The sequence below is a fragment of the Amblyomma americanum genome, chromosome 3 (assembly GCF_052857255.1).
Source record: "Amblyomma americanum isolate KBUSLIRL-KWMA chromosome 3, ASM5285725v1, whole genome shotgun sequence".
Classification (NCBI taxonomy): Eukaryota; Metazoa; Arthropoda; class Arachnida; order Ixodida; family Ixodidae; genus Amblyomma; species Amblyomma americanum.
In genome coordinates this window covers 71559643-71581295 of record NC_135499.1, presented here as the reverse complement: position 1 = coordinate 71581295, position 21653 = coordinate 71559643, and the positions used below count along the sequence as shown (strand labels likewise).

The following is a 21653-nucleotide window of genomic DNA, read 5'->3' as shown; positions in this document are numbered from 1 at the left end:
CTGGTTGCCAGTTGTGCCGGCAACACTGCGGTCGCAAATCTTGCGCGGCTTACACGACGCTTCCACGGCTGGTCACCTTGGTCGCGGCAAGACCTACGCACGAGTGTCGGAGCGGTTTTGGTGGCCTAATATGTCCAGAGATGTCAAGGAACACGTGGCGTCCTGCCAGACATGCCACTACAGAAAACCGTCCACAGGTGTAACCAAGCCACCCCCGCAGGCTTTTTCGCCACCAAGTTCACCTTTCGAGCTGGTTGGACTGGACCATTTGGGCCCGTTTCCGAAGACGCGTGCCGGCAACCGGTATGTTCTGGTTGCGATCGACTACTTCTCCAAGTGGGTCGAAGCACTGCCCGTTCCAGACACGTCGTCCGCTCATGCCGTCGCGTTTGTGGAACAGCATCTCGTTCTTCGGCACGGTGTTCCCCGGCGCCTCATCACGGACCGTGGAAGCTGCTTTATGTCCCATGAATTCGAGCGAGCCCTCCGCTCCTTCGGCATTGCGCATTCCACTACATCCGTCAATCATCCGCAGTGCAACGGCCTCGTGGAGCGTGTTAACCGTACCCTCACGGATATACTCGCATCCTACGTCGCTCCGTCCCACACAAACTGGGATCGTTTTGTTTCTGCTGCAGCTTTTGCAGTCAACACTGCAGCGCAAGAAACAACGCATGTGACGCCGTTCTCAATCGTCTATGGCAGAACGCCCTCCATCCCTCTCGACGCGCAGTTGGGCCTTCCCCATCCTACTGCGTCACCAACTGAATCTGCTCAACGACTTCATTCCGCCCGCCTCGACGCCCAGCGCAACCTCCTCACGGCTCACGCGCGTGTGCAAGCGGCCAACGCGGCAGCACCTCCACATCCCCCCTTCCGGCCCGGTGACTTGGTCCTCGTTCGCCGCACCATCCGTGCGACTGGCCGTGCCGCAAAGCTCTTGCCCCGATACCGCGGCCCTTACCGTGTCGTTGCCCGACTCGGCCCCGTGACATACCGCCTCGAAGACCTGCCAGAGCATCGACCATGCGGTGTGCACCACATTTTCCCAGAGCATGTTTTAAACATGAAGCGATATGTCTACGGCGCCTGCGGTGACTCCGACTTAGCTACCGGGTCCTCATCAGTGCCGTCGTCGCCTGCTGGCTCCATGCCTTCCCCACGCAATGCAGTCCCATAAACGGATCGCCGCTCAATATGCATAAAACTCCCTGAAGTTAGCCTAACCGGTGTGGGACCTTCTTCGGCGACTGCAGACACCTTCGCCCAGCTCACACACTTCGAATTCAACGAAGAGTGTGACCGTTTCCTATCTACGAGCCCACATTGCATCGCCCCAGGAAACCCTGCATCGAAGCACGGCCTGACTTCTCCGCCCCCCCCCCCCCCCCCCCCGGTGGAAAGGTGATACGGGAATAAAAGAAGAGGCGGAGAGCGAGCGCGAGCGGCGAGCGCGCGGCTCTAGCACGAGGGAGATAGAACGAAAAAGCTTGGCCGCCGCCGGTCGTGCTTCGCCGGCTCTCCTCCGTACTGCTGCTATATTTCTCTGGGCGGGCCCGTGGCCACCCCGTGGCATCCCACACCGTAACAATATATATATATATATATATAGAGAGAGAGAGAGGGGGAGGGAAGGGAGAATCCACTCTAGTAACAAACAGGTTTGTAAACAGCCTCGCCCTCCGGCACTGCAAACAGGTGTTCCCGACGAAGTCGGTTCGACGCTCAGGGAGAATCAAGCTGAGCCGCGGGGAGGAAGCATTGTTCACGGAAACTCAAACCCCTCGTGTCCGTTCTTAGCCACGTGCTAGTGACAACATTGCCCAATCCTTCCCTAACATTCCAACTGTCGCATCACGGGAAATTAATTACCCCCCCCCCCCCCTCCAAAAGTAAAGGCGCCTGGTTTGGCCTGTTCGAACCGCCAGTGTCATTTGCGCAGCGGCGCCTCTTTGGCCACGCTTCTATAGTGGCGCCCATCTTTCTGTGTTGATTGTTTATTTTGTTTGTTTGTATTGTTTTCGTACGTTTGTCGTTGCCGCGCTGCCCACGCCCCCGCACCGTCTCCCTCTCTCTTTCTCTCGTTTCGCCATCTTTTTTTCACCGTCCTTCCGTGCGAATTTTTCTTATTATTTTCGGTCAACTTTTTCTTCCTGCCACAATCTTGTTTCTGTGTGTTCCCCACCGCACTCATTTTTATTTAAACTTTTTTGAACTGTTGCTGCTATTTGCGTGTTACATTACATTTCGGTCCCCTCAGCAGATGAAAAACTTAAAACGTCAATTTGACGCGATACCACTGCAGTCCTGAAAAAGAACGCACTGCAGTCGAAATGTCGAAATAAATGGGTCTCTGTACAAGTGTCTACGTCACATCTATATATTTTATTTATTTATTTATTTATTCAATACTGCCAGCCTCCATTTGGTGGCCAAGGCAGGAGCGGTACAAGGATACATCGTACATCGCGACAAAACAAAGCAAGTAAAAATGCGGATAAAGAAGCAAAAGCTAACACACAGGGTTTTATAGAAAGACAAAGAGCAAAGTTAAATGCACTCGGTTACCTAAAATACAAAAGAAAGCAAACAAAAGAGCATGAACGAATACACTGCGCTTAAAATGACGATATGACAGCAGATAAAAAAGACTTCTGGTCTGTCAAACGGACCACGTCACACGGAAGCCCGTTCCATTCCAATATCGTTCTTGGAAAAAAAGAAAACTGATACGCTTTCGTTCGGCACTGTGGCACCATGATTGTCAAATTGTGTTTATTGCGCGTTGGTCGTGAAGTGTTGTATGCCATGTAGGTCTCAAAATGAATGTTTGTTAAGTTATTAACAATCCCATGCAACATTTTTAGTCGGTGCAACTTGCGACGAGATTGAAGTGTCTGCAGTTCTGATTCCCTCAATAGATTAGTAACCGAAACGTGCCTTCCATATGCGTTGTAGATAAATCTAAGCGCCTTCCTTTGAACGCCTTCAATGCGCTGTACATCTACTTGGGTGTGCGGATCCCAAACCACATCTGCGTATTCCAGTAATGGCCGTACGAGTGCAGTGTAAGCTGCTAATTTAGTTTTAGATGTGCAGTGCTTTAGACGATTTCTTAACAGCCAAAGCCTGTTGGACGCCTTTGAGACTATATGCCCGATGTGCGAACTCCAACTCAAGTTGCTATTGAATACAACCCCCAAGTATTTGTATTCGTTTACGGGGGAGACAGCTGCACCGCTTATTGTGTATGTGTAATTAAGAGCGCACTTTTTACGCGTAAATGTAATTTTTGAGCACTTAGACGTGTTTAGTGACATTTGCCAGACTAGGCACCACCTTGAGACCTCTGAAAGGTAGTCATTCAGCACATATTGATCCTCCGCCTTTTGAATAGGCAGATATACAACGCAGTCGTCAGCGAAAAAACGGCACCGTACAGGGGAGTCGAAGTTTAAGTCGTTTAAGTAAATAAGGAACAATAGTGGACCGAGAACAGAGCCCTGGGGTACTCCTGAGAGAACTGGAGCTGGCACAGAATTGGAACCTGAGATCTGGACGTACTGGTGCCGTTCAGAGAGGTAGGAATCTAGCTATTGAACAAGACGCTGATTTTGTAATAGATATTTGAGCTTTATTATTAGATTACGGTGCGATATATAGAGAGAGGAGGGGAGAATATATTTTGTAGTCACATAATAAGTGTTTAAAATGCGAACTGTTTGCAGCAACAAAATCACCTGATGCTGTAGTTCAGGCGACAGCTGAAAAGGATTACTGAACTGGATTGACGGCGCAGGTGGATTAAAGAGGAATTATGTGGACAGGTCATCGGCATTGTAAGAAGCAGAGTTGCTGTGTTACTTTCTTTGATGTCTAAGGCGAGAAAAATCGACTACCAAGCATCACAAGTTATTGGCCCAACACTGGAACCGTATTGGCAAAGGCCGGCCCTACAAAGGAGCAGGATGGAACCATGCTGTTGCAATATTGGGCTAATTACATGTGCGCGTTGGGATATATATATATATATATATATATATATATATATATATATATATATATATATATATATATATATATATATATATATATATATATATAAGCTTAGGAACAGGATGTCTCCACACAGCAGTTGGACACTTGGAGGAATTTAGCCGAGTCGCGAACGCAAGATAATAAATGGTTCAAATAAACGTACCATCAGCATGTAAACACTAACTTTATAACGCCATGCGTGAAAAACAGCGCAATTACCGTTTGGCATCAAGCTTTTCTGTCAAAAGACATTTTTTTCTAGTGCGAATAGCCTGTGTGATCGGAAGGCACTGTATTCTAGCAAACAGTTTAGCACAGGCGACCAACCATGCTAGTCTTAAGCTTGGGGTTCAGACAATTAAACTACGTGAATAAGCGGGTGCTGTTAAGAATAGACAATAAATAGAAACCAAGTGTACCAAAGTATATTTTTCGGAATCGGTTGGATGCAGCGCAGCAGCTCCAGGTTTATTAGCGCCAGCTCAATACGCAATAACTTTTTTATTTATAGGAACCATTCTCAATGAAATGTATGGAGTCATTTCAATAATAGATGACGTGAATGCACTGGGGGATTCTAAGCAAGTATAGCAAAGAGTGACGAGGTGATTTGAAAAAAATGGAAGTAGAAACACACCGCAGCCACGTGAACTAGATTATCTTTTTGAACAACAGATATAGCGATAGACACCAAGAATATGTGCACATGTGGTAACTACTACTAGTTTTTCAAGTGAAAAGAGCCCATAATACTTAATATACCAAAAATCTACTACCACGGCATAGCTCATCCGTTATCAAGCGCATTTTAGGCATCAGTTTCTATTGCTCAGAGTTTTTTTGGGAAGGCCCTTCGGAAGGGACCGCCACCCACACCAGACTGTCCAAAGAAATTGGAGGGGTAGTTGTGAACTTGTGCATGAACGCATCTCCCTTCCTGAAAAGAGAAAGAAACAATGGCTGGCTAAATATAGCCGCCCTGCGGCTCGCTATGTCGCGTTTAGTGAATGGCGGCTGGCTGAGACCCTTTTACACAGACTTAATTTCGCCTGCAGGGGAAAAGTTCGACAAGGTAGAGCTTCTCAATATTACGCAGAGGGAAAGCAGGCTGCGCTGCACGCCATCCCTTGTGCAGAGGCGCAGGAATGACGGGAAGATGACGTTTCATATTTGTCTTGGCTATTGTTGGGTACGAAGCGCGGATTCATTCATAACGATGGGATGGTTCTCGCGGCAGAGCTTGCAAAACTGCTAAGGAATTTGCATATAAGCCTAACATCTGAATTAAATTTGGTGAAGTAGTGCAAAAAGATCTATTGAGATGCTTCCATCTGCGCGGTGAGGAGAAAATCGCGAACCAGCTATCGATTCAGAGTCAGAAGGCGTGTGTTCGACCCAACACTAACTAAGCAAAATTAACACCACACTTTCCAGGCGTTTCCGCGATGGATGAAATGGCGTTTTGGAAATCTGCACACACGAAGGCACCAGCTTTCTCTCTAGGTAATATTCAGCAACTCAGTGACCAAGAGGGTAGAGGAGAAATGTCAGGGGTGGGAACAGGTGGTCTCCTATGCATTCATGATCGTTATGAAAAAGATTACCAGCAGAACAATGTCCATGAAAACGTAGATTTACTACTAAACGCACTGCAATTTTCCAGAAAAAAAGCCTTAGTCACATGCAAAAGCAGAAGAGCGGTAGTCATTAGGCGTAAAATAAAAATGCAGTTTTTGAAGTCAAGGGCAGTATCAAATTATAAAATTGCTCACTGTATTTATGATTAAATGGGACACATTCCGTCTGTCTAACTTTTACTTCATTAACACTTCTCGGACATTAAAGGGGACGAAGGTGGATAGATTGTGAGGAGCAACGTTGGGAAGAATGGAAAATTTGGCAAAACACTAAAATAATCACTCGTCACCTCTGGCTCTAGAACATGTGCGTTGTGTCCACCATGCGTGAATTGGTAAGACGAGACAGGTGTACACACAACAGCTGAGACACTAGACAAAAGCGAGGCTCTATATATAAAACCGCTCTCTTGTTTAGTTACGACAATTGCTGCCCATTGTCCTCTTGTTCTGCCCATATATTCCTGTAATTACATTGTACGCAACTTTTTCTAGACAACTAGTTACGGTGTGAGCAGCAGTTTTTCCCGTTGCTTTGCAGCGACATCCACAGTTAAAACGTTTGGCACTCTACAGAGTACATGCCATTTGGAAATCATTTTGAAATCCTCTAAGACAGGCACAAAGAGATGGCTGAGCGGCTGCTATGCTTACGGGAGAGGTTCGCCGTCCTGGGGAGCGTTCGAAGTTGCGTTAAGCTCCGGAGGAATAACCAGCGTCAGCTGCACCGGAGCCAGCCAGCCTTGCTCTTCGAAGCAGGGAAACGCGGCGTGTGCTTGTCCAGGTTGCGAATTCATGCTCCCCTGCCTGCGTTGAGATGGCGAGCGCTTAGTGTCAGGACCGCCATAGGTGTCAAGTCTTACCTCTCTGCTTGTATAACGGTAGTTCGGGCCGATTCGCATAAAAAAAAGCCGCGCCTCAATATCGAAAGTAATAATCGGGCGGCGTCAATACACCAAGTTTTCGCGTATAAAATAATTATTGTTCGAAAGGGACGAATGATGACACTCGGAAGCAATGTCTGTGAAGTCTATTGCTCAGTCATTTTTATTGGAAGCGCGTCAGGGCAATTTCCTTTGGCGACAAATTTTTCCATAAAGCCACATAGCAAACCAAAAAAACAAACGGTGCACTCCACTGGCTTCTTCAGTACGCTGCTGAGTATATCATCATCTCCGCAGTCGTCTTTTGTTTTCTATTCATATCATATGCGCGAAGCCAAATGACGAGACGTGCGATACAAACAAAAAATTCTAGCTAATTTTCACTCCGTTTGCTCACAAACAAAGCACACCACTGAATGCTTCCTTTGTCGAGTTAGCCCATTGGCAAAAAGCGTTTTAACAGCAAAACAGATGGTTCTGCGGCCTTTGAAAAATAAAGCAAGCAAGTTAAAGTACTGCTGCAAATCTCCCTCCTCACCCGAACTCCGTTATCTCCATCTACTCCACAGCCCCTCTGCATTACAAGAAAAAGAAATGCCAAATTCTGGAGACCGCCCACTTTCCGATCTGCTGTACTATTGGTAAAGAAGGTGGAGTACATCACGCACTATAATGTGCATCGGTGGTCTTGCGATGTATACCTGTGAACATTTGCTTCAAAAGAGATTCGCCAGAGATCAAACCGCGAATACAGACATGCCTCTGGAGAAAAACGACCACCTCTTCGCCATTGTCCGCTTCAGACATTGCTGGCAAGTGGCGCGGTAAAAAGGTCTAAGTAAACCTCGCCTCGTATACACCACTCTTTCTCCCGAGAGTAAAATCTCGCCACACATGGCGGTAAATTCCGAAGCTGTGCTTCTGCGGCTCTCTCAACATCAGCTGCAGATCTACCTCGCTGCACGCGCACCGTCTCAGTGCCCGGACCTCGTCAGTGTCTGGTGAAGCTGTATGCATGGCGCGTGCGCAGGAATGGCTGCTCCAGTTGCAAAACCCCCGCACTCAAAAGTACCTCGAGAGTTGTGGCCCACTGGGCTGACATTCTACCTGGCCAGCAGAGGGCGAATGCCTTTGGAGGTGCAGTTTACGCTCCCGGAGGAACTTCATACGCCCATTGTCGTTGAACTACTGGTGTCGATGATTATTTCTTTTTCCGCCCGCCACCGCATTTGAAGGTTTTGTAGTTCGAGTCAGATGCGACATTCCAGTACGAATCGCTCGTTAGACATTAAGGGTACGCCCAGCGTTCCACAGTCACCCCTCAGATGACGTAAACTTCACTGTACATCACGGGTGTTTAAATTCGAGTGTGCGCCCCAGTTGGCAATACACAGAAACCTATAAAAGAAAATAAAAACTGCGGCAATTCTGGATAAATAATCGACTAATGGCAAAGCACGCATCCATTTAAAGATTGGTGACAGCTGCGCTGATGACTTCATCTTCCGCTCCCACAAGGTTGTACAACTTTTTTTCTAGTGGTATACTGGGGCGGTATTACGGATCGCTCTCAAAAACAGTCTCAATTTTGAGAGCGTGACGTGAAAATGACGGCAACGCAAAAGGCCGAGAGCGTAATCAGCCAATTAGCAGCGAGGTTGCGGTGGCTATTAGCAGGGATCCGCGCTGAAAACCATTTATTTTCAAGGCAAGGGACCGTAGGCTAATGTTTTGCTGTAAACACGTGCAATGTTTTGTTTTGCTAAGAAACTGTAATTCAAACCTAAGAGTACCAAGCACAACAAGCAGTATTTTCAGTTTTGCAATTAAGTTTGCTATTCAGTCACTTTTGTTGCCGCGAAGGTGCGCTGTCAGCGGTAAAGCGTGAACATGAGAATATAAAAATAAGCAAACGCAAAGAATAAAACAAATGATGTTTTATTTTAGTAACAAACTGTGTTCAAAACCCAGCAACGCGAAGGAAAATTGGAAGCGTTTTCAGTTTTGCAATTAAATTTGCTGTCGGTTTGGTTTCGTTTGGTTTATGGGGATTTAACGTCCCAAAGCGACTAAGGCTATGAGAGACGCTGTAGTGAAGGGCTCCGGAAATTCCGACCACCTGGGGTTCTTTAACGTGCACTGACATCGCACAGCACACGGGCCTCTAGAATTTCGCCTCCATCGAAATTCGACCGCCGCGGCTGGGATCGACCCCGCGTCTTTAGGGCCAGCAGGCGAGCGCCATAACCGCTCAGCCACCGCGGCGGCTAAATTTGCTGTCGGGTAACTTCTGTTGCCATGAGGGCGCACTCGCAGTGGTATAGCGTGAACATAGTGGCCTGCAAGAAAACAGCTGATTCCATCTCTAGTCCTCGTTTTTTTTTTCGCGTCGTCTAATATCAAGGCACTTTCCGGATGACTTAGGTGCGCGGAAAAATCCGTTTGAAGGCATTGAATTTTACAGGCCTGCGGAGATAAACTTACAAGGAGCGCTCGGCTCGGAAATCGACGAAGACAACGGTTCTCGGTCGGCGCCTACAATGGATGACCGAGTGACGACTGGTTGTTTTTATTTCTCTTTACAAAATACCAGCCAACCATGAAGCATCTCAGAGGAGCAACTGCCAACAGGCGGGAGCAGACAGCTCGGTGCGGGAAATGAGAGCCGACACTGCCTGCCTCTGTGCAACAATCACTCTTCTGCCTCGTAGCCAAGTGATGCCGCCCACATTGGGCTGAGCACTTGATATTCCGTTGGTGTTTTTGTTTGCTCCATTCGGTTGTTGTTCACTTGTTGCGGTAGTTTTTTTTTTGTTTTGGTTGTGCAAGATGCAGAAATTACGATGTTTATGCTCCATTTAGTTTGTTTGAAGAGAAAAGTACTTGATTTGGTAACTTTGCTATTGTCACAGAGGAGAGAATGAACTTGTTCCATTAACGTCATTTGCTGATCTTCTAATAGATCCGAGGTAAACCTGGCAGGAAGATGCTTGTATGGCATGTGTAGAGGCTAATTGCAACAGGGCAGAAAGCTGAGCAAGTTTGTTCACGTCCACTGGCACACAGCGCTTGAATTCTCCACAATGAATGCGTAGAAGCAATGTACAAGCTTGCATATGATCCAGGGCAGTGAGGTAGGTCGGACCGGGCAGTGATGCGTAATATGTTATTGTATTTTGCGCAGCAGAGTGTTTGAATGGCTTTAAATTTAAACTTTACATAGCTTCTAACAACATGAACTTCCTTTCAGCTAGAACACTTCAGTTTTTTTTTAAATTTTGGTCCATCTTAACTGAGGTACCCTGTATACATGCCGTTCCCGTAAGAACGGGAGCAACCTGCTAAATATGACCATGAAATTAAATACTTAGAGAAAAGGTAGCTTGAAAACAGTTGCACTTGTCACACATATTATGCGATAGCATAAGGTGCATGTCTGACCATTTGGCATTGTCACCGTCTTGGGTCGTCATAGAAAAGACCTCATAGCATTTTGCTATTGCATACCAAGCTAGGTGTCAGTCATGAGGCAATAACCGATGTGCTCATAATTTCCCACAATGGAGCTGCCTGTATATTGTTAGAGCTGTAGAGCATTTCGAGTAACCGTGTTGCATCTTTTGCTATTGTAAAATAACCTCTACTCACACACCATCTCTTTGATGTGTCTGTGAAGTTTACACATTATTTTCTATCAGTGAAGATGTTCTAGTCCTTCAGCAGTCATTATAGCCACTATACCTTACAATATATATTATGCATTATGGTACAGTGGTCTCCTTGCAGTAGGTACAGCTTTTAACACAGAGTGAAACCCCTAGCCACATACCGTCAGGCTAAAAGCTTAGCTTTGGTATATAGACATCTTATATGTGCCAAAATCTTTTCTAGTCCTGAAAACACATTAAGTACACTTTACCGTGCAGTACTTATTGTACAAATAGCCTTTGTATGAAAGAAAACAGGCAATTTTCACTCAATTTTGCAAAACCTTTTTTACTTAACTGCACTTGGAAATGTCAAATGGTAATTGTACATCAAGATAATGTACGCTTGTATGTACACTGCCTTTTCTACAATATAAACACTCGTGTCAAATGATGTGCCTAAAAAAATAAATACACTTACTGAATGTATGATGCCCTAAAGACATCTTTGGTGTTGCTTTTTGATTCCAACAAGCATCAAAAATATTTCGTGCCTTATTACAGCACTGGACGTTTGGTCCATGCATGTTCGTCACACGGGTATTGACCACAGGTACTCCACCAAGCTGGAAGGAAATAGCAGAGAAGGGGCAGGTGGGCTGACATAAGCATTGGAAAAAGAGTGCAAAATGATGCTTTTCAGATATTGGGCTAGCTGCTTCAACACCTGTTCGGCCTTTAGGAAGAGACTGTGCAACACGCTGCTGAGGGACTGGGAGGTATACTGACAAACACACTGTCAATGAAGAGGCAGTCAGTAGGGCACTTGTTTGTCACACAGACCTGGCTGCCCACAGGTTGGCCAAGGGAACAAACACATCTCACAGTTGCTCACTCACTTGCAGATGTGTGTTGTGCACTGATACAAGAAGGGAATGACAGCGGCAACAGGAACGATGGCTGATATGACTCTCCACGCCAGCATGATGAGTCGTCGCTAGACGCTAGAGTTGCCACCGCAACTGTCGATGCACCATCTATGGGTATGCCTGCTTCTGGAGACGGGTCGTCCTACAAAGGCTCAAAATACAATGGCGCATTGCTCTTCCCAGGATGTAGGTGAGGACGGATCCTGTCTCTACGAGGTAGCCACCATTTAGAGATGGTCAGGTGTTATCTGGGTTAGTGGCAGTGTCGTCTGCTCCCTCTGCTGACATGGGCGCATCCAAACAGAGGGTGTGAAGTGCGATGATGCACACTGTCCACTCCCACTGGCAGTGGTGCATCCGGTGCCTTTGAAAGCACCGGAAGCAGCTCTTCAGCGCACCGATACAGCGCTCAGCAACAAATTGTGTGAAAGCATGTGGCGTGTTGTACAGACCTTCTGCTGAGTCAGGTCTGTGATGCCAGGCAACTGGTGCAAGCAGCCATAGCCCCAGTGGGTAGACATAGTCTCCTCCATAAATAAAAATGACGCAGTTAAGCATGTCCTTTCTCGGTGATCTCAACAGCCTTACAGGACGCTCTGCTATACAATAGAAGACTCATGCCAAGTAGCCCACATCCAGGCTTTGCTTAATATGACATTCAAGAGCGTACATACACGCAGGATTGAGATGTATAAGTGAGCACTGCTGCAAGGTCAGTCTTTTACCATCATATTGATATAAATGATGCCCTATGATTGCCTACACAACACAAGTGCTGTCAGGTGCATTTTGCTTTGGTTTCTTTGACCGAAAATGCTATGCATTTCAGCAATGTAATATGTGTCCTGTGTTTCTACTGCAATCAAAATTAACAAAAGGGTGGCGATACACTGTATCATACTCTAACGTGTCTGCATTGGTGTAAATAGCCAGATTCGTACTTGTCGCTTTAGCAGATCCGCGCAAATGCATGGTGCTGGAGGTCGATATATGTGACTGCGGTCGCCCGACGGTTGACAAGGTTCTTTTACTGTTTACCCAGAAAAAACTCAGCGTCGTCCAGCAGGCCTTCTTCCGCCTTGGAGTGCCGCCAAACGAACGCGTCGTGGAAGGATCCGTGTCAGCGGCAAGAATGCGCGTGTTCACGCCACAGATCTGACAAGAAACATGTACAACACCAACTTACTCTCGCTGCCGAGGCCCGCACTTGTAGCTGAACTCATGCGGTCAAAAACAATGGTTGAGGTATTCTCAACATCATGTTCGCAGCGTAGAACCCCTTGCGGGTTGTTCGCAGCACTGTCCCCAGGCTCTTTGTGGCGATGAGTGTGCAATTGACACACCCGACGACGCCGGGGATGCTGCCGCGGTGAAAGTTTAGGCAAAGGACGCCCTCCTTTGCTGCCGCCTTCTCTTCGGGTCTCCCCGGAAAGCAAAAACACTCCTTCTGCGACACAACGTTGACATTGGACTCCGCCACTCGCCACAAACACTTGTTCACAGTCGGTTGCACTGCGCCGACGTTTTCTTCATTTCCAACGGTGGCTTGAAACCCACCGGTGGCGAAGAACCATAGCGCGCACAGCACCTGCCGCTCCACTGAAAGCGCACTCACCCGCACACCTCCCAGTTCAACGGCGAGTTTGTCGCGTCGGAATAACTCGTCCCGCGTTTCAAAGTCGTCTTCATGCACCCTCCTACACAGTTGCTCGCGCGGTCACTCGCGTATACGAGGATATAAACAGCCGCCATTTTCTGTCTCAAACGCTTTGAGACCACTTTTGCCAGCCTCGAAAAATCATCTCAATCTGCTCGGATAATTAGGTGACCAACATCAATGCTTCTGGGACGTTTACGACGTCAACCAGTGACGCAAGAAATAAAAATGGCCACCGCTTACGGCCAAGTAATAGGACAGGGGCAATTGAGGCTGGTTTTGAGACTGTTTCGATTGAGAGCGATCCGTACTTCCGCCCCTGGAGTCCGAAGACAACAATAGACACCTCAGAAATGGAGTGCTAAACCTGTCGAAATTTGCCGCTGAAGCCATGGAAAACATGACCCAAGAAAGTTTTCATGTGAAGTCTCAAACAGCATGCGTCGATATATGGGGATTTTGCCCATATGTCTCAATTATTCGCGTAATGGAGGCCCTCCCATAATGAGTGCACACCCTGCTTTGCCTCTGGAAAAGTTAAATTTTTGGCCTTCGCGTAAAGAATGCAGGTATCTTTCGGCACGCAGTCTCCTGATGACTATAGGTAATGTTAGCAAGTGCCATTTACGAACATCGACATATCTACGCTAAGCGCCGCCCGTCGAATGTAAAGAATACTATATCTCGCCTTACAGGATGAACGCACAAAACAAAATGATCCAGGAGCAATCTGAGAACCACGAAAAAAATCCTCGCGTTGTCGCAAAATGCATCTCTGTTCGATCTGCGACATTAATGATTGCAGAAACTTGTTACTGTTCAGCTTCTGGCTTAATACTCAGACTGAAGTCTTGTTGCTCTTTGCAGACAGCACTGTGGGCAGCTACGTCCGTTGGACACGCGGTTTTTGGGATATAATTTTGTTATCCGGAAGCCGTGCCGAAGAATGCGTTTTTTGTTTTGTTTTTAAGACGATTCCTTATCTGTATCTATTCCCCTATCCTTCTCTTTGTTCCGTGCTTGCCGCGTGAAATTTTTCCTAAATATTTTACACCACGTAATAAAAGCTCCCAAATTTCCACATAATTTTTATGAAAAGTTTTAAGTTCATTAGGTCAGTAAATATAGTAATGGATGCGGCAATGATTGCTTTGTAGAGTAGCAAATTTATGCTTCCACGAATTTGAGCAGCAGAAGCGGGAACATGTAATATGTATTAAATTTTCATTACGCGATGTAATAACGAAAGTCCATCGTAAAGTGCTCCGAATGTATGAGGTAGAGACCGCTTCCGAATCGGTGTATATCACTCGATTACTTTATTGCCAGGCTGGAATCTGCGTCAAAACAGGACGCAGAACGCAGCACAGCGACACAAACGCGCAAGGCAAAAATCAGCACGGGTCTAAATACCACGCCTGATTAAACAGCAAAGCGACGACACAGAACACATAAAAAACAGTGCGAAGACAGACAAGCACACTGATAAAAAATAGGGATATGTTTAACCCAGCTAAACCTAAGTAACCAAAGCGAAAGCTTGAAAGTCAAGCCCGGTAAAGTTTGCCTATATTTGGTTGTTGATTTGTGGTAATGACTGACGTTTAGGCGAGGTTTGCAGGCTTAACTTTCAAGCTTTCGCTTTGGTTACTCCCTTCGTCTCTGTGTGGCAGCCTCTCGGCAAGCTACGTCCGCTGGATGGTCGATTTCGGCCTGTAGTCTTCGCAACCTCTGAGACGCAGCCAGTTCACGAGGCGTCTCGCCTGGATCATCCGTGACGACTGTTGCCGTTAAATTGTCTAAAGCTGTTGCAATCCGTTCGCACAGGCTCAGAGGCAGCGCGGGCTATCTAGACAGAGCGAGCGTACGGCTCTGGTGTAGCTGCGGTTGAGTGACATCATGGTTGTCACGTGGCTAGGCAGAGGCGAGCGCTCGGTTTCGGCGGCGGCGGCTGAGTGACGTCATAGCTGTCGCGTGGTAAAGACGATACGGAGGTGACGGAGGCTTTCGCTTAAATGAAAAAACGGCACTACGACAAAAGAGCCCGGCGCAGTACGCTTCTGCGTTGCTTGAAAATGGACTACGGCAGAATTAGCTCTTATGCAGTCCTTGCTTAAATGGTTTTAATGATGTAGCTTTTTCGGTGCATTCATAACTGGGCAACTAAGAGATGAAATTGCCCCAGGTGTCCGTTTGCTAAATATTTTTACGCTTTTGCTTTTACTTTTTAGCTCAACTCGGCGGGTAATTTTGAGTGAATTGATTTTTATTGCCATGGAAGAGAAATTACTCGCTTAATTATGGTTGAGTAGAAGAACTTGCTTTGGGGCTAGTTGGTTCATGATTGAAGTTCTGAAAGGCGCAAAAGACACACACACAGGAAAAAAGGGGATGACACAAAGAGCGCCTTTGTGTCATCCCCTTTTTTCCTGTGTGTGTGTATTTTGCGCCTTTCAGAACTTCAATTATTGTTGAGCACCCAGAATAACAGTGGTTTGATGCTGACGCATAAACCGTACGACTCAAGCTTCTGGAAGATAGCTAAATGTGAGGTGTGTTCTATCGTGCTTTAGACAAACAGTTCAGAAAGCATTTGAGAAACTAAAGGTCATTTCAAGAAAAGCATCTTCTTGACACACGGAAAAAGCTTCATCCTAAGTACTGCGAAACCTAACCAGACCTAAAATGCCACTGCCGTACGGGTTGCGGTTTACCCTTTGCGGTTATGACTAGTAATTCGTCCTTAGAGCAACGGTCCATCGTACAGCGCTGCTTTGTTATGTCATCGTGCTGCGTTTCCATGTGCAGTTCCGTTGCTATGCTGTCTTCTCCGGCGTCCTGTTTGACACGAGCAGTTTTTTACCCTGTGCTTTTTTGTCGTTGTGCCATTTTTTATTGCTGTTCTGACAAGTGATTTTTGTCGTGTGCCGTTTTCTTGTGTCCCCATTTTCGAATAAGCAATATTCATTCCATTACTTCAATTCCAGCCTGGAATTTTGTGCAACCGGGTGCATTCATGAAAACGGGGTGGATTATGATGCATCAAATATTACGAGAAATTTAGGGGAAATCTACCCTTCAAGGAGACAAGTTGTTTCAGTGAAAAAAATTATTACATTTCACTACATGACACGACCGAGCGCTTCTGAAAACTGCACTGTTTTTCTCATGTTCCATAGTCTGGGGCTCAAATCAGTCTACTCGAAAAACCGTGGTTTTATTAATTCAAGAGAACGCATTTTCCTGTCCTAAACTTTGGCTACTTTAAAAGGATGCACAGGAAATATGTATTTCAAAGGAGACCTAGATACAAATAAAGTAACGAAATCCGCACTGGCACCAGTCAATAAGGTTACTGTTTTTAGTAAGCGATACCTTAAGCTACTGACCTGCAGAGTGTTTTTGGTTTGTCAAATTCACTTATAATACTTCTTCCTTCAAGAGCGATGCGCGGCCAAAGCAGCCCGGAGTCAAGCGTCCACTTACGTTGGTGACAGGGCAATGGGGCCATTCGGAGCGGTACTGTCGTAGGCGTAGTCTATCGTCACAGTGTACGGCCGTCGCGCAGCCAACTCGTCGTCCGGGGCCACAATAAGGAACGGTGAGTTAAAGGTGACGCTTTCAATTTTTCGGCCTTTGGGTGCCGCACACGCGGGTGCAGATGTGTCTAACAGCGACACCTTAATCTCTCTGATGCGTTCCGGGTGGGCTTTAAGAACCAACTTGCTGGTGGAGACCTTGGCCTTGAACAGGACCTCAACACGGCCGGTCACTTTCAGAGCAGGGTCGCCGAGGCTCGTTCCTGTAGAATGTGAGGAAGCAGTGCCAGCACAGTAACAAGCAGTGCAATACGCAGGGGTCAATAAGAGTAACATATCTTTCCGTCACCTTTTTGCTGGAAGGCGTCGTTTGAAACGTAATGAACGAAAGTATTGCCCAAAGGACTAAAATACCTAGGAATAACAGGGCACTTTTGTATCTTTTAAATAGAACGATAATGGAGAGAAATCCCGCAATAAGCTATAAATGCTGCTTATAAATACGCTGCTCGAGGTTTACACCCAGGGCGCAGTAGTACCCTGAGGATATTCCTCTTAAGCCGGAGGTACTATGTTCTCCTCGCAGCACTAGCTGTAATTGCCCCGAGTGCAAAAAAAAAAAACGTCGACTTCAGAACAACATCGGACGAAGGATCTTACCGGATCCCGACGAACAATTACGAGTTAAGGTAGAACTTTACTTGACAACTTTTGTTCGCAATGAATAGATAGCTCAAGCGAAGAACGTCTGTAGATTTGTCAGTCTACGAAATTGTTGAACGGTAGGAAGATCCGCCTGGTTCCCTGGCGCGTTGGTCGCCCGCGGTTGCTTCGGGTCGTCGGTGGTGTAGGTGGCGCCATATTTGGAAGCATCTTGTAACAGGGCGAGCGCAGAAAATCTAGAGTAGTCAAAGAAAGTGTTTTATCGTGACTAACATAGAAAATTGGCATACCGATTAAAACAGCGGATAGTCATAGGAACCAATAAAAGGAGGTGGAAATATTTTTATTTTCTTAACGCGCAAATAAAAGGTTTACTGTTCTGCTCCCGTGGCTGTTAAATTAATGATTGGTAACGAGAGGTTGCACGGGAAAAGCAACCTGGGTCGCACAATCCCCACTGGTGACAGCACCTGCCATCACAGCGCAGTGGCGCTTCGCTTAGCCGGTGCACCATAACGCCCGGAGTGGTTTGAGGACTCAAGGAATTTAGAATGTGTAGTCCAGAATAATGAATTCCGCAAATATGGGCACTAATCGTTTAACGCTATTGCGTCATGCTCTAAACGTGGAGCTTAGGTGACCCTTCAGTTTATAATTTGGGTTGTTGACCAACAGAAAATAAATGTTGTAATCATTTTATGGCGAAATATATTCAATTAAATAGTAGACAAAAATGGCTGTGGTTTAGCTCTGGTTAAGCTTGGAGTGGCGCGATAGCTACATCTGGCCGAGTCGAACTCGCTCAGTCGAATTGCAAAGTCAGCCTTCCGCCGCTCCGTTTCGCTGGGCGTTCCTTCTTGATCTTCGTCCTACTTGACACCGCTCATGCGCACAGCTGTAGCAGCTGTTGCGCGCCGCGCCGCCGACAGCAGCAGCTGCTCCGCACTACATGATCAACCAACGTGACCAACCACGTGTTCAACTGCCGCACCACGTGATCAACCCACGTGACCAACGGCGCTTCCACGGAGCTCAAGTGGTGCTCGCTGAAGGGTCGAACAGGTGGCGTAGTGTATACACTACGCCACCTGTAGTAGCGATAGCTATAGTAACGATAGCTATAGCTATCGCTACAACACGCCCATATGACACCAGTGGGACCCAAACCCACGTCCTCCGTATTTCGCAGGTATGTCAGAAATGTGCTTAAATAAACTGGCATAACCAATATAGTCGTACTTTTAGAGGAAAGTAGTAACTACAATCGGCGTATATACCGCGCTGGCTAAAAACGGAGGGCGCGCTGCGGCTTTGCAGGTTTCACTCTATCGCAAAGAAAGATTGTTGGAGGTACATAAAAGCTCATTGGGTGAAGAGGCGAGAAGCAACGTGTCTCGAACATTAAAATTGCTACACAGGCACATATGCACGCCGCAAGACATGACACATGTAAGCAACACCCTGACATTTAAGACGACCTCTTAAAATACCTACGAAGCCTGGCGCTTATGTTCATCATGGTTGAATACCGGGAGAATGTGTCACTGGTACATTGCTGCCTTTTCTGATATCAAGACGGTTAGAACGAGGATTTAACCTTCACTGAAGATAACGATCCTCGCTGCACCCTCCAATCTTTTCCGCTTTCCTATATTCGGTGACCCACTTTTGTCATCATTGGCCTCTTGACTACAACCGGTAGTACCTGATGCAGGTTGTTACGTATTTAACACGCAATTCAGGGGGCGACAAAAAACGATAGAGTCTTAGTAGCAGTCCGGCGACCTAATGCAGGAGGCGGCAGCTTCGCCCAACTGCGAGCAAGTGTTCACGCGTCTTTGAAGCACTGCGTTTAAAGGTTTCTGGACTGCCAAAGTAACATCACACATGCGCATGACCTCGACCTCCACTCCTCTCAAGTTATCGAACGCGTCGGTGGTCGAAAAAAGAACGATGCCCCCAGGAGAGCAAACGCCCAGGGACCGAGAACGCTGGAGAACGTTAATTCCACTTTCAAATCCGCTCACACGAGCGGATTCCGGAAGCTAGAGGGATTTTGTTACTTGTTTCCTGAACACTCCTTGGGGCGTTCGCCGGCCGAGTGACGACGAAAGCCTGTCACACAACCTCTGGGAGATGCCGGTGGGATCGAGATTTAAGTAAGACAAGTGAGCAGCACCCCCCCCCCCCCCTCCTTCCCCCGGGCACCTACCGGTCCTCTTGCATGCTATCCTACAATGCAGTGTAGGAAAGGAACAAAGCTCGTGTCCGCGTAACGATGCCGAAAAATGTTTATTTGTTGCGCGAGACGAACACATCCTGCTCTCCTCTGGGGTTAGTGCGCCCATGCATATTGCTGAACTGCGAAGGCAATGCAAACTTCCCCAGAGACAGCACCTTTTTCTCTAAACTCATATGTATTTTACGCTCACTAAAATAGACCGTTCTCACCAATTTCGCAGCATAGTAATCGGGTCCTAACTGTAAGGGCAGAACTTTACCTAAATGTTGAGGATTGCTTTTCAAGGGATAGGAATTTTCTGATGACACTCTCCAAACTGCAGTGCTTTGACGCACACTCAGCTTCAGGTTATTCTCTGGGCACTTACCACAAAGCGTCATCGTGATTGCGTAATGCAGCGGGACGACGTCACCCGGCAAGGGACCTGTGTGCGTGTCTGTGCCTGGCTGTGCTTCCGTCGGCACATAGAAGCCCCAACGCCACGCGCAAGACTCGTAGCTTCCGTCGCCTGTATCCTCCGCTGGTGTCGTTGTGTTGTTGGTTTCGAACAACCGCTTCAGGTCCGACACGTTGATGAACAGGAGGAACAGCACTATGCCCACGAGCGCCAGCAGCACGAGCAGCGGAACCGATACTGAACAGCATCTATCCAGCGCTGTGGTCGGCTCACCTTTGGAAAGCATCGACGCGGGCGTGGAATTTTCTGAGGAATCCTACGTGGGCATAGATGCAATTTAGACACAAGCAAGTAACGCGTTAAATTTTTTACATTACTGAAATATTAGTAGACAGGGCACGATAGTGTACAAGACCGCGAATGAACACCGGTCAGTTAGATGGAACTAGATCTGCAGGGTTGAAAATTCCAAGCCTGTATTTTCGGAAATGCGCAATAATATATAAGCCGGAAATCCAGCCGCATAGGCTGCATGTATGTGGAAGCACACAGCCCGCCGTCACAAGACCCGCTTCCAGCCAATAGCATCTGCCAATTCTCATGACCCTACTAGTATGAAAAAGTAGGGAATGGTAGATGAAAAGGGATAATTCCTTCCACCTGTGCTCAAGGACAGACCTCTCTCTCTATTGTGGCATCACTCCCTGCATTGTCACGCAAGCAGGGGCATGAGAATTGGCCGATGCCTTTGGCTGGAAGGGGATCTTCTGACGGAAAAAACTCGCTGCGCTCTTGAGTTGTATCCGACTATAGTCTTCGTGCAGTTTTCTTCCTAGAAATATTACAGATCATACTCAAAAGGACACATAACATTGGTAGCAAAACTGAAGCTTCGAGCTCGTGTTCTTAAAGTGCTTCTCGGAGCGCTTGCCACTATGGTGAAAAGTTCTTTTTGAGTGAGCGAACTTGTGTTCCGCGACTGGGTTTTCTCGCATCGTGATCTGTGGAAAGACGGGAGTGCTGTCCTATCGGGCCGCATGTCGCGTTAAAGACATTCTTGTCGTCAGCAATCCGTCGAAGCTATTTCAAAGCCACGTTGACACTTTACAGCCTAAATAATATAGCTGTAAAATAACTGGCTTGCTTTTCTTGGAATCACGAGGTGCTAGTCTGAATGCTCAGCATCACAGCTTGGCATGACGTGACAAAACCGCTTAACAGAGTGCAAGCGTTTTGAAACCTCCCTTTTCCACTTTTCCGGACTTACCATTCCATGGTGGGCTTGCGCCTCTTCCGCCATTAACGCTCTGCCGTCAGTAGGGGCACGCGGCATGGACACGACATTGCAATGCATGAAACGCACAATGAACGCGTCGCACTAGTATTTATGGCCCAAGAGTCGACCTCCGTACTTTACGCGGAGGATGCATCACGTGATCGGCACACAACTCAGACTTTCTCCCGCCCTCTGTCATTTTCTCCTATCAATCACCGCCGCAGCGCCAGTAGACAAAAGTGCACGCCAACCGAAAATTTCCAAAAGCATTTACGGCTCCTCAATTAACTGAATATTAATCAGATAGGCGTGTCAGCGCAGCTCTATAGCCTTTCTAGCGGCAGAAGGTGTAATGCTATACCACTGCACAGCGAGACCTGTATAATTTACTGGTTTTCAGGGGTCTGCCCGCGCAATACATCAGTTAAGCCGGTCCTCGGTGCTCAGCTGAATAACGCCAAAAGCGGCTGGTCTGGCGCCACCGTCGGGATCAATAGGATGCCGAGCTCGCAGGGAGCTGGTACGACGTCAGGGAGCGGAAGAGAGCAGGTGTAACAAAATTCATCGGCTGCGAAGGAGCAACAGCTATACCTCTTCCCAATTCCAGACATATCGACCGCTAATGAGGATCCGCCTGCCATCAAGCGGCAGAAAATGCTAACAGATGAAGCTCGTTCCTCAAATAGTGAAAGAGTGCGCAGCAGCGAGGACGTCGAAAACTCGAGCTGGAGGAGGTAGAAGCCG

The 21653-nt window shown here is 47.2% G+C and overlaps 1 protein-coding gene across 1 annotated transcript; it reads right to left on the bottom strand.

The window, feature by feature from the left end:
* Positions 1-4837: 4837 nt before the first annotated feature.
* Positions 4838-20933, bottom strand: LOC144123819 (uncharacterized). Its single transcript, XM_077656560.1, has 5 exons — positions 20901-20933; positions 19604-19949; positions 16279-16594; positions 6330-6482; positions 4838-4975 (listed from the first exon to the last, which is right to left on the bottom strand). The coding sequence occupies exons 1-5, from the start codon at positions 20931-20933 to the stop codon at positions 4861-4863; spliced, it is 963 nt and encodes a 320-aa protein (XP_077512686.1). The 3' UTR covers positions 4838-4860.
* Positions 20934-21653: the final 720 nt, after the last annotated feature.

What these genes read in the sequence shown, in the direction of transcription:
- LOC144123819 (XM_077656560.1), bottom strand. Translation starts at nt 20,933, where the DNA reads ATGGCGGAAGAGGCGCAAGCCCACCATGGAATG. An exon ending in CGCAAGCCCACCATGGAATG is followed by an intron (nt 19,950 to 20,900) that starts GTAAGTCCGGAA and finishes ATGCCCACGTAG; the next exon opens with GATTCCTCAGAAAATTCCAC. An exon ending in CAGGACGGCGAACCTCTCCC is followed by an intron (nt 4,976 to 6,329) that starts GTAAGCATAGCA and finishes TTCTCTTTTCAG; the next exon opens with GAAGGGAGATGCGTTCATGC.